This window comes from Hesperophylax consimilis, chromosome 23 (genome assembly GCF_061612785.1).
Source record: "Hesperophylax consimilis isolate HC1 chromosome 23, BYU_Hcon_1.0, whole genome shotgun sequence".
NCBI classification, from domain to species: Eukaryota; Metazoa; Arthropoda; class Insecta; order Trichoptera; family Limnephilidae; genus Hesperophylax; species Hesperophylax consimilis.
In genome coordinates, this window is record NC_142858.1 from 29,988,561 (window position 1) to 30,002,500 (window position 13,940).

Below are 13,940 nucleotides of genomic sequence, written 5' to 3' on the forward strand. Positions count from 1 at the left end.
TTATTAAAAACTCGTGGTTTTAAAACAAAATGTATTTTATTTTATTAAATATGTCAAACCACAAAGTGATTGCTTTCTACAATAATAATAAAATTAAAGAGAAGTTCAATGTAAAAATACCAAAATGATGAAACTATCTTTTTAATTAATTATAAATTTTAATATTCATAATAACAAACACTAAATATTCTTAATCTCGATGCTCACCACTCTTCTAGGCACAAGCGCCAGCTTCTATAGAAGAGGAACATTAAAAAATCACAAGCAGTGAAAACTAATTGTATCAATTATTTTAGTTAACATTATCGATTATACTCTGTAATACTTTATACTGTAAATTGATTAATTATTTAATAAATAACATTGTTATTTAAAAAAATACTTAGTTTTTCTGTAGTCGGTTGCCCGGCAAAATTACTATTTACGATATTATTCAAAACGTTGAAAAAAAATCAATAGTCGCCTACATTAATAAGTTTGTTGCCAGCTTAAAATAAAATTGAATACTACGTGGATATCTAAAAAGAACAATTCTTGTTTATGGTCCATGTTGTCAGTTTTCTTCGGTTGTCTTTTGTCTATTATACGTGTTCTCAAATTTTTGTATCTGTATCTGTCTATAAAGTGGTATATTTTTGTCTGACAGGTTCTCTGCGTGTTTAGTGAATTTAAACAAAACAAGTTTCTAAAGGTAATGAAGTGTTTTTTTTTTAAGTAAATCGCATATTCATATTTTTACCGTGCATTCGTTAAACGTTTGCGTAAAATAAAATGTGATTTTTATTGCGTTCATTTGGTTTTTCCCTGCCACACCTGCAGTATGTTTCGTTTCATTTCATCAGATTATTGAATACTCGTGTGCGAATAACAATTTTGAGGTCATGTTTTTCTAAAATATATGCGGCAATATAATATAATGGCATTTGCATAACTTAACAGTGAAATCGCCGGAGGAATCGCCTATACAAATATATCGATACAAAATACATGATATGATTATTATTTCGTTTTCAAGTGGTTTAGTTGAACGGCACTTTTTCTCAAATTTCGTCCGACATTTTAACTATTGTTATTTGTTTTCTATTGCTTTGAAGGTTAAAACAAATAATAAAGCGACAATTCTCACTGCAGTAATTGTTATTCAAAGCAAGTACACGTCACTCTTTAAGGCGCCAAACAAACAAGTTGTGACGCACGAGTCCTGCGATATTTCTCTTTTATTTTCACATTTACTTGAGTTTGTTGTATTTTCAGATATTTTTACAAATTTTTCACAATTTGAAACTACAAGTTCCACATTTTTAAATTAATTAATTTGAGTTAAATGATAACGTTCATTTCTGTTTTTAATATTTCTATATTTTTGAAATTGACAATTCGTGGTGGAATCCATTATAATGATATACTGAAACAATTTTTAAATTTTTCCACATATTATATTGTTTGACCGTTCATTTCATCTCATTACATTTATTTTAATTTCATTACATATCAGTACTAAGCTAGTCTCACACAATATGCTATACTCTCATAATCGATATATCATAATCTCATATCTCTTACTATTTCCCAATCGAAATATATGGTGATATACCCCTAGCCCATGTTATAATTTCAATCTATTTTTCTAGATTGTTATTGTTCTGTACTAACTCAAGGTGGTGGTCACCTTCTGTTTGACATTGAGTTAAATCAGTATGCAATATGTGTCCAATCGATTTCTTTTGTAAAACACGGACGCAGTAGCCGCTGAATAATTTCATCACTTTAGTAGCATTTCTGTAAGCTAGCAAACATCTCGACTGCACTTGTTAAGAAAATTAAATAAACATTCTTTTCAATTCGAGACTAGCGATAATGTACTGATCTATAATTTATTTTATATGATGATTATTTTTATTGTATACTTGAAATGTTTAATATTTTATGATTCTGTGCAAACAATATTTCTCACTTTTCATGTTGGCAAATAAATAAGTAATAATATAAGCGACACGTCATTTTATTACCCAGTGAACATTATTTTGCGACATTGTTTTATTTATGTATGCATATTGTAAACAGTTTGAGGCCCGTAAAATGTTAACCGTTGATTGAGTTGTGCACTTTACTTTTATGTTTAATTGTTTTAGATAAAGAATGAAAACTTTACTCTGGTTGGGGGCCGTTGTGTACATTCTGCACGTAGCTACCGCACCGCCGGTGACTCAGAAGAAACCAGACGATGAAACTCCACCAGAGGGCGAAGGGGATTCTGCAAACCCTGTAAGTTTAAATTGTTGATTTATCTGTAGAACAGACTCAGCGTGCCTACATTGTGTCTGCATTAGAGTTGACAATCGGTCGGTTAACAATGTCACTATTCTTAATCTGCTAGACCTAAATAATGTGAATGAATAGTATTTTGAAAACAAGTATTTTACAAATTCTTTGATTTGAGACTTCACCAGCACAGATGATGGGTTAGTTAGAGCTGAGCTGATTTGATCATTTATCAGCTTGGGAAACTTCAAAAGGTGTTGGTAGGAGGAATTCACATTGTCAGGTTATTTGTAACCTGGGAATGTGTGTCTTTGTACGAAAACATAAGAAAGATGAGATATTTTTACTTCCGGCAATCGTAGTTACCGAACTACAAAATATATTATATCCAGGAGATGTTGTTTGTCTGCCTCTCTTTCCTTTACTTAAAAAGTAAAGGAAAGAGAGGAATGTAGTATGAATCCATCCCTCCTGCAAGGAGGGAGGAGGATGCAATTGTGGGATGTGTTGAGAATCCAGATGGAGAGGTCAAGGGTCCCTCAACCAACCTCTCCCGATCCGGCCCGCCATAGCAACAGCCGCCAAGACCTGGACACCCCTGCTAAGTGACAGTCATAGCTTCCACTCAGGGTGGTGTTGGTAATTTGATGAATGGTTCCTGTAGTATCGACATAATGTAGTATTAACATTAACTTACCTCTCATGTGCAGGAACAGTATGTTGAATATCACCGCTATCTCTCCCAAGTCGTCGAAGCCTTGGAAACTGACGCAGAATTCAGGGACAAATTGCAGAAAGCCGAAGAACTTGAAATAAGGGTAAGTGGATTATTTATCTAACTATATTTATTTAACATGCTTTATCTGAGTATGAATTTGGTTAATACTTAATATAATGAGAAAAAGGGATTAATAAATCCAATGACTGTTACAGCCTTTCTTCCACGCAAGTGTCCGATTCTCATGTTGTAGGATCACCGCGATCAACATATCGCGCACAGTCCGTAAATGTCGCTACTGAAATCCCGAGAACTGCTTCGCCACCAATCGTTGTTGAATTTTCTAGACGTCAAACTAGAAGGCTTTCATAACCTGACTCACAATCAAACAGTTACTGCAGCTGTCATCTTTATATCCTGTCATTCTTTGTCCGTTTTGTTCCTAAGAAAGTTTATTGTTCTTCGCCCGGCTGGAGAATAGCATCGCCAACGAGTTTACAAAATGTCGGTAAAGTGTGCCTGTGAACAAACCTCCGCTCAGATAGGATATATGGCAGTAGTTGCAAAGATACTTGAACCGTCGAGTATCGGATACTTGCATATCTCTATGGAAGAAAGCCTAATCCTGATAACGAATTTACATACTTGTGGTTTTTATACCATCACCATCACGGAGGAAACGGTTAATATGCGTTATGTCAATTTGAGTTGTATGATACTTGTTATAATGAAAAAGCTAAGCATGTAGTACACATTAATAGAGTTATTAATAGAAGTATGCATGTCTTCGACGATCGTCCTCTTCCTTCTCGTACGTCATTTGTGAAAATGAAAAAAAGATACTAGAACGATGAATGGAATACTATAACCTTCTATCTAACTATTCGTCACTTTGGTTTGACAAGGTTGCAACAGAACATTACCTTATTCTGAGTTATGGGCTTCCAAACATTACAATGTCAATTTCTCATACGTCTATAACAATTGCTAAATTTTATGGTTTGAATTAATATATATAGTATTTTAGTTCTTCATTGTATGTATACTTTAGATTCTAGAACCTTGTTCGACCAGCAAGGGTGTATCTCATTTATCAAGGTTCTAACATTCTTTAGAACCTTGTTCAACTGACATTTTGTTCCTAACTGACAGTTAGAAACAAAGTTTGTTTGGATTCAATGGTGTATTGCCTTTTTGTTTACATAGTTTTTGTGTCTTTATTTTCATTTTCACCCTTCAGGCCTATGGGAAACTGTTGCATCGTGCATTGAGTAGCATCACCCTTCAAAATAATGAACTAGTTATTTCGATTTTTTTTATTTATTTTGCAAATCGAAATTGCATTCCACATTTTAACGCTCTTTTCAATTTGTAAGTTTGTAATTTTATTTGAATAAACGTTAAAAATAAATATAAAATTGACTATTTTTTGGCAAGGAACGCATTATCATATATTAAACTTATTTATATGGCAAAAATTGTTTCGCTTTACGAGTGTTTTACATAACAAGCAAGATTCTGTAATGAATTATTCCCGTTATGAGAGGTTCACTGTATGTGTTTTTTTTTTCGTTATCAGTAATTTTAGTTTGGTGTTTAGACGATAAACCTAAGGGGAACCATTTTTTAAATGTTTTGTTTAAAAATTTGATATTTCAAAAATTATATGTTTATTCCTTATAATAAAATTTGAAAGTGTGATTTTATCTCCTTTCAAAAACAGTTTAGTTTTCAGATGTGTTCCCAAATATTTATATTTATTTGGATTTTATTGAGAAGCGGAGGTACACACAAATTCTCCCACTTTCTGACTTCATCTTTAAGAAATATAACGGTCAATATGTGAGAGGCCTGAAGAGTTAATAATAATGAAACTGAATGAACTCGGGCACATTACTAACTTCGTTAATACTCAACAGAATGACTTCAATATTAATTTGGATGTAGATATGAGCTAAAGAAACAGTTTCTGTACAAGTTGTCAGTTATAACCTTGTCAACCCATACTATTGCATTCAGTCTGCTCTGACCAATAATGTGAATTCTCTGATACAATGTGATACTCATCGATCTTTTGACGACTCTGAAATTAAGATTAATTTTAACATTTCTATCACTATTAATATACGTAGATGAACTAAATATTTTTATAAAGCTTATGACTTGGTTATTTTATTTCTGTTGCGTGTCGGGTCATTCATGTTATCGCTCAAGCTATTAAATCTTAACAATTGTTTCTAACCCAGCAACAAAAAAGTATTTATCTATAGTAATAAGGAATCACAAATCTGCCACAATTGCGTATTTTCACAAACTATGAATACCGTTAAAGATTTAAAATTTATTTTTCTGATTATTGTTGTCGTACTAAAAATATGTAATTAAAATATTTTCGTTCATAATTAATGATTTAAAAAATTATCTAAAACGGTTCAAACTGGCTGCAACGTCATTATGATATAGAAAACGCCACTGGCTGTCACCAGAGTTGAGCAGCGTGACGTCATCGACGCCATATTAACGAATAAAAATGAACATGTCGTTTTGGCGGCAAATCGAAAATGGCACATTTTAAATCGTTTCTGGTAAATTTATATGTGAACAAAAAATATATTCATATTTTCATTATCATAATTTCTTTTGAGAATAAACTAAAAACAGTGAATACCCTATTAGAAAACTATTGTGATTTATATTATGTCGATGGCTTAATGCCAATATCTACATTAGATGATATGAAAATTTATAAAACGGTCATCTCTCTATCGGACTGTAGAGAGCTACGAAGTGACTTAGATAGGCTCTGCAACTATTGCACAGCTAATTATTTGGACCTCAATGTTTCAAAATGCCACACCAGAAACAAGCATATAATTAACTTTCCCTATTCACTCCGCGATGAACCCGTGATCTCAAAAAGCGAATGTAAGGACCTTGGAGTCTACGTAGACAGTAAACTTATATTTAATACGCACATTTCTTCAATCACTGCTAGATCTTACAAAATGTTAGGTTTCATACTGCGTCTGAGTAAATTATTTAAAAATCCACGTACGCTAGTATTGCTTTATTCCTCACTAGTCAGAAGTACACTGGAATATGCATCGCCTGTCTGGAATCCCAAATACACTTACTATGTCAATAATATAGAGCGCATACAAAATAAATTTATTAAGTACCTAGGTTATAAATACAACAATAATTATATCTGCACTCTCCAATCCCTGAAAACCAGGCGAACGGTAGCTGACATGACATTTCTCCATAAAATAATACACAACGAAATAGACTGCTCAGAACTTCTATCCCAAATAAATTTTAACACCCCATCTAAAAGAACTCGACACACCAAACTTTTTTACACAACTAGTAATAATACAAACGCTGCAGCCAATTCCCCTATTTCTCGCATCCTTCAAACATTCAACTCAATTCAAACAAGCACAAATACCGATATATTTTTTGATTCTCTCCCTCTATTTAAGAAAAACTTTTTTAGCACACTGAATTCGCCCACATAACACATACAACCACACACAGACACACATGCACACGTACACACGCACACACGCACACACGCACAAACACTCACACACACCTCTCTCCTTCCTCAGCACACTAATTTAACTTAACTTAAAAATGTAAATATGTCAGCGACATGTCATTGGTACCAATTATTGTACTAACTTTTATAACTTTGTAACTATTGTCATCTATGTAATTATGTACTGTTTGTTTCTGCAATAAACAAAAATAAAATAAAAATAAATATCTCCACTTTTTGGCGAAGCTTAGTTATGAACTACTACCAAGGAAAACCCAAATTTGTATGTGCAAAAAGATGGCATTTCTAAGTCACACCATTACATAAATTTCATTGCATTAAAATAAAATTTTCTGAGAGAAAATAATGGTTTATGGAGATACAATATCTTAGCTTTAAACCGTGGATATGTTATATAATACTTATTTTAGTATGCATTTATGTGATTTACAGTCAGGAAGAATTGCACGAGAGTTGGACTTTGTGAACCACAATGTTCGAAACAAACTGGATGAGCTAAAGCGTCAAGAACTGGAAAGGCTACGGCACTTGGCCACCAAGCAGTTTGAGCTGCAGAATGAACTGGACACGGAGCACGCCAAGGTCAGCATTCAGGTGGAGCACCTCGACCACAATAACCCGCACACTTTCGAAATTGAGGATCTGAAGAAACTCATCATCAAGACCAGCGAGGACTTGGCGGAAGCTGATAAGAAGAGGCGCACTGAATTTAAGGTAAAAAATCTTCTTCTAGATTTTTTTTCTCACACCGGAACAACGAATGTCCAGAATATAGCAATAAAACATTAATAATAATAATAATAATAATAATTGGATAATTTGTAGAGCGCCGTTTTTGTGAAAAATCACCTCAAGGGCGCTGTACAATTTATTTCCTAGGATCTACATTTGTTATTTAGAAATGATACCAAAACATACTTACCTGGCAAGTCACTTCCAACAAACACACTTATATTAAAAAGTTTATGCTTATAAAAGATAGAACTGCACGCAGAGGACACTATATCAAAAAACACTGGTCGTCGCATGATCTTAAGTCTGCTATAGTTTTTATTTTAATTTAAATGTATTTTAACTGTCTTAAAAGCCTACAAATTGTTAGTTGTTATCATTTTTATTTATTTATTTTTAATTATTATTTTTATTTATTTTATTTTATTTTTAGTATTTTTTACATTTTGTTAATTTAAATTGCCGTCAACTGTGAAAGTGGAGGTTTCTGAAATTATGGATACGACTGTCTGAAAAGGTGCGTTTTAAGTTTAGACCTAAATTCTGTCGAGTCTGCGATCATTCTCAAATCATGTGGCAGTCCATTCCAGGCTTTAGGTCCTGACACGGCAAAAGCACGCTCACCGAACTTAGTATCTGGTGTGCGCTTTGGTTCCTTCAACCTTCCGATAGCTGATGATGTTGCTGACCTAAGGGTTGACTGTCGGGAGTTGGAATCTTCTGGAATACACAATTCTGATAAATAAGCCGGAGCCATTCCGTTAAGTGACTTAAATACCATCCAGCATACCTTGAACTGGATTCTTTCAGGACATTTGAGCCAGTGCAGATTTTTGAGATGCTCTGAAATGTGGGAGTATTTAGATACTCCGGTGATAAGCCTTGCCGCGGCGTTAATGGTAGTAGATACTAGTCATGGGCCAATGAATCTTTTTGCACGACTCGGGTCGATTGTGACCAACTGGTGAAACGATCGGATCAGAAGTACCCAATCAAAGATAGGTTAGAATAAATGTCAAAGATGGATCGATACTCCGCCACCGCGTTGATGTAGACCATAGTTGTATATATATTTATTTTATATAAATTTTAGTTTTTTTTTTTTTCCCCTTTATTTTTATTTTTGTTGTATTATTTTTTTCTACTATTTTATACAATTCTTTTATTTTATATAATTATAACTTCACATTTCTCATAAATTTAATTATTTCTTCTAATGCTGTCTTACGTAAAATCACAAGGAGGAAATCCGTAATTGGTTTTATTTTGGCTATTTTACTTATGTACAATCTGTAAAAATGTAAACTGTTGATTTTCCCAAAAATGAATAAATAAATAAATAAATAAATAAATAAATAAATAAATGAAGATATTTGGCAAATTACCAGAACAAAGCATAACAAATTTAAAGTTAAATTATGTGATTGTATTATTATAAAAATATATTTTTTATGTGAAACAGAAAATATAGAAAATAATAATCGCTTAATCTTGAACCCAGGACTTCTTCCTTGTCGGGGAAGAGCACTTATTATTATAACACAATTATTATTTTATGAAATATGGTTTTGCTGTCATATTAATATGTTGCCTGCTTAATCAAGTTTTGATAACCTTGTGTCCTTTCAACTTACGTAACCTTCTTATCTACTGTAGATGGCGATGTTATTTATTTATTATTATTTTCTTCAGGAATATGAAATGCAAAAGGAGTTTGAAAAGCAACAGAAGTTACAAACCTTGGACGATGAACACAAAAAGGAATACGAAAAGGAAATCCACGATCAAGAGGAGAAACATAAGAAACATGAACCTGTAAAGATATTGATTTTATTTTCTTGTTTTGCTAATTATTCATTTTGAAATTTCCACATTATTATTTCTATAAAAATATGGTCTCCAGCATTCCTAGAGCCCTATGTAAGAAGCTGTAAAAGGGGGTGATTAGCACATAACAACATATTGATAAAGTTTGAACTGTGTTGTTACAGTATTTGAAAAGAATAATATGTATTGTTCCAGTTTTAACTTTAACCCACGGTTCACCAACTGCTGTTCTTCATTTAGAGAGCATGAAGATTCGATTGAATGCTTAGTTCAAGATCATTATCATAATGAGAGCAATTAGTCTGCTCATGAGCTCTCTCGATTTGACAACATTGATGTATTTTTGATTAAATATCAATTACATGTTTAACCTCTATTGGTACACAAAGCCTGTGTTAAAAACCTTTCAGCACTCTTTTGACGTAGGCATAGATACCTGCATATCATAAAGAAAAGGCTGATGAAACATTGCTTTATTTCACTTTTATTTTAAAACATTCATATTTCAGAATTTTATAAATGACAAATAAACGTAGTCACGCAAAGGTGCCACAAGGCAGCTTGTCTGCAGGTTCTGCCACATGGCAGTTTGTCTGCAGGTTCTGCCACAATGCAGCCTGTCCGCAGGTTCTGCCACAAGGCAGCTTGTCTACGGTTCTACCAACAAGGCAGCCTGTCCGCAGGCTCTGCCACATGGCAGTTTGTCTGCAGGTTCTGCCACATGGCAGTTTGTCTGCAGGTTCTGCCACATGGCAGTTTGTCTGCAGGTTCTGCCACAATGCAGCCTGTCCGCAGGTTCTGCCACAAGGCAGCTTGTCTACGGTTCTACCAACAAGGCAGCCTGTCCGCAGGCTCTGCCACATGGCAGTTTGTCTGCAGGTTCTGCCACATGGCAGTTTGTCTGCAGGTTCTGCCACATGGCAGTTTGTCTGCAGGTTCTGCCACAATGCAGCCTGTCCGCAGGTTCTGCCACAAGGCAGCTTGTCTACGGTTCTACCAACAAGGCAGCCTGTCCGCAGGCTCTGCCACATGGCAGTTTGTCTGCAGGTTCTGCCACATGGCAGTTTGTCTGCAGGTTCTGCCACGAGGCAGCGTGTCCGCAGGTTCTGCCACAAGGCAGATTGTCTACGGGTCCTACCATTTTTCTTAATTTTATAAACATAGCTATTTGATGCTATGTGAAATGAAAAAGCTATTTGATGCTATGTGAAATGAAAAAGATAAACTTTTGGGTCTAGACAACATAATATCATGTTAGTTACAAAACCATCACGTAAGAGATTTATTTTGAAATATTTCCACTTAACATTGTGGAAATAACGCTGTTTTTGTGCAGATATATTTAAATTACGCACCGTACATCCTCAGATCAAGATGAAGTAGAAGACCCATGGTGATGGCCGGTAGCGCGCTCTCAATATGTATTGAACAGTTACTTAAATGAAACTGACGGTTTTTGCGATCAGCACTCGACATATTTGTCTTTATTGTGAGGATAAAGTTTTATGTTGGCATTGCGTTAAAATGAAATTTTAATTCAAAAAATTTTATGGAAATTTTTGCTAAACGGAAAAATATTGATATATGGAAAAATGGAATTATATTCTTTTTCTTTTACATGTATTGTACTCAAAACTTCTGGATGTTTTCTGTTAATTGAAATACCTTATTACATGTAAATTTATTTGACTTTCAATGTGTATAGTCAAATGAAATGTTTAACAGCCCTTGTCTCAGAACTCGCTGTTTTTCCGCACAAGGGCTCAATTTCAATTTTTTGAACGTACATAGTTAAACTTTTAAATGCAAAGAGAAAACTTGATGTTATCTCTTTCTAACAGTTTTTATCATGTCTAACCATAATGAAAAGAAGATATAACGAGTTTTATTCGGTCTTGCCAGTTGGTGACGGATATAGCACCATGTGACTCAACTTGCTTGACATTAAATGTCACAAATTCAATTGTAAAACATTTTTATTATCGCTATGGTGAATCTAGATGATTTATATATTAATTTTTGTATGAATGTGATCGGTTTGAGAAAATGAACAACGGTGTTTACCTTGTGTGACACCTTTTTGGGTTATTTAAGTGTTATGCTTTAATATCATTTAGCAAAAGCCACAAATCAAATGTGTACTGTCTCTCACTGTCACTTCATTGTGATCTTCACGCTTGATAGAATGCTTCATGTATTACAACATCTAGTTGCACCACCCCGGCAGCCGCCAGCAGCTGGAGGAGGTTTGGGAGAAACAGGATCACATGGACAGCCAACAGTTTGATCCAAAGACATTTTTCATGCTTCATGGTGAGTCTCGTCACTTTTAGTCCATAATGTATTGACCTCCTTGCTTTTAAAGCTCCACCACCCCGGGAGCCGAGACCAATTGCAAGAGGTGTGGAAGAAACAGGACCACATGGACACACAAGACTTTAACCTTCGGTCCTTTTTTCAAATTCACGGTAAATTATCTGTTTATTAAATAAATGAGTTTTAATTTTGACTTAGTCAATAGTCTGTTTGTGTGTTAAAGTTTACCCAGTTTTTTTGCTGCGTAAAACACCGATAGTATTACCTTATAGTTTTAACGCTTGCAGTGTTTGTGACCCTTTTCATGTTAATGTGTTTGGTTGTTAATTTAAATGTGAAGACAATTATTTTGGGTTTTTTCCATTCAAAACATAAAATTCCAATTTTGGTATGATTTTAGATTTTCACAACCAAAAATATTATCGCCCATTTCATCCTTCATTGCACTTTGTCCTTCTTTAAACAACGTTTCTATCAGTGTTACAGTGTTCATCATCGGGGCAGATGTGAATCGTCTGCCCCGATGATAAAGTTGACTAAAGGAGGATACGCAACACGGATTACCCAAAATTCAATCACAAACATTTAGTTCATGCACGTCACTTGAGTCAACGTTTTTAACCTTATGATAAAAGACTCACTATATGTATATTCTTTTTGTAGTTGAATGCATGTGTGCAATATTAAGGATTAGAAACATAAAAAAGCACTTTGTTTTTATTTTATTAACAAATGTTTGTATTTACATTTAATAAATTAACTCAAATTAATTCATTAATTAATTAAAACTACAATTACCTTAGAATATTATAACTTAGATAGCCAATTAATTTCAAATTTAGGTAGAAGAATGATACCATAAGAAACTAGTTAATCTAACTAATGTGAATTCTCGATCGATCGTTCTTGAATAATCATTTCCTGAATTCAATAATCAGTCCTGAATTAATTTCACACAAAACTCTCAAAAATAGATTGCATTGATCGTTCCTCTATTTATTGTTTTACTGCATTTATTTTTTAAAACACTTGTAAAACATACAAAACCATATTTCGTAGCTAAATGCTTGGTTTCGATTAACGTTACTCGTAAACAAAGAGCGGAACATTAAAAAATGTTGAAACTATTTGTCGTTACGTCATTCAAACACGGAATTAACGTTGAAAGGAGAATCCTGCCACGGTGGTAAAGGGTCGAAAAACAGGATCTCCGTGTTGTTTTGCATCCAGTGATGGGAATGACATGCCCTTGATGAAATGAGTCCCTTGTCATTGGCTTCATCAAATTGCTCATATGTCTGTAAATTTGTTTGTACCTTCCGTTTCCGGTTTTTTAAAATCTGCTGCATCCACTTTATTATTCAAGCAAGCCTAACTTTCACTAGGTGGCTAGTAACTGACAGGTTTTCAATAATATGGTACCTACCCGCCCAAAAAAGAATTGTCATTGAGATAGTTACGTTTCTTTGAACTAATTGTATAATTCCATATTTGAAATAGTAAAATGTTACATAAAATATTATATATATGGTTTACAATTAAGTAGGGAGTTATTTAAGTAGTTTTCTGATTTCACAGGAAAGTTTGGTTTTGATATATTATATTAGATATTATAAAAGATTTATTATATAAGAGGAAATTAGAAACTTTTTGTTTAAAGTGAGTTTACAGAACTAGTAAGGTAGTAACGCTTATTTGTTTTATGGTTATTTCAGATGTGGATGGAAATGGTGTGTGGGATCAGGTGGAAGTCAAAGCCCTCTTTGTCAAGGAACTAGACAAACTGTACAACAGCGGACTGCCTGAAGATGACATCAGAGAGAGGCAAGAGGAGATGGAGAGGATGAGAGAACACGTCTTCAGAGAATCTGATACCAACCGCGACGGCTTCATCAGCTACGAAGAGTTCCTAACTGAATCACGCCGGGAGGAGTTTGACAAGGACGAAGGGTGGAAGGGATTGGACGAACAACAAGTCTACACCCCGGAGGAATATCAGGAGTTTGAGAGGAAACGACTTGAGGAAGTTCACAGGATGGTTCAACAGGGTCTTGTGAGTACAAACAAATATGTATTAATTTATTACCTCATGATTCTTCCCTTCTTCAACGGGGAATTTGATTTGTCACAATACGCAAGCATCTGATATTCATGTTGTGCACACTATCTGTACACGTCGCTACTGACGACACATGGCCCTCGTCGCCACCACTCATTGTTCTCGAAACATTAATAACTATTACTAAAAACACATGTTAAGTGAGCACAGTGGAAGAAGGGCCGAATCCTCACAATTTTATTTTTTATTCGGACATATTTAAAAAGGTTATTGTGACTAAAGTAATGTTCATGTGGTTTGCAGATCCCTCCTCAACCAAACTACCAGGGCCAACAGTTCCATGTGAGTATTTATGAATGTTATATTTTTACAATAAGTAAATAAATGCCGGTAAAAGGTTAATGTGTAGACACCTCACAAGAGCGCTCCTGCCTGTACAGTGTAAAGACAGGGGAACTATG

The 13,940-nt window shown here is 34.3% G+C and overlaps 1 protein-coding gene across 4 annotated transcripts in view; it reads left to right on the plus strand.

Annotated features, from left to right (window-relative positions):
- The first annotated feature begins 566 nt into the window (after positions 1-566).
- Positions 567-13,940, plus strand: part of NUCB1 (Nucleobindin 1) — a 16,812-nt gene continuing 3,438 nt past the window's right edge. Inside the window, exons 1-8 of one of the 4 annotated variants that reach the window (XM_089645983.1) lie at positions 567-691; positions 2,133-2,265; positions 2,973-3,080; positions 6,978-7,259; positions 8,970-9,092; positions 11,315-11,417; positions 13,136-13,473; positions 13,783-13,821. In XM_089645983.1, coding sequence (XP_089502109.1) covers positions 2,140-2,265; positions 2,973-3,080; positions 6,978-7,259; positions 8,970-9,092; positions 11,315-11,417; positions 13,136-13,473; positions 13,783-13,821 — 1,119 coding nt within the window. In that variant the 5' untranslated portion in view covers positions 567-691; positions 2,133-2,139. Of the gene's footprint in view, positions 692-730; positions 819-1,755; positions 1,860-2,132; positions 2,266-2,972; positions 3,081-6,977; positions 7,260-8,969; positions 9,093-11,314; positions 11,418-11,469; positions 11,573-13,135; positions 13,474-13,782; positions 13,822-13,940 lie in introns of those variants that run through there. The other 3 variants (XM_089645982.1, XM_089645985.1, XM_089645984.1) reach the window with 3 other exon arrangements.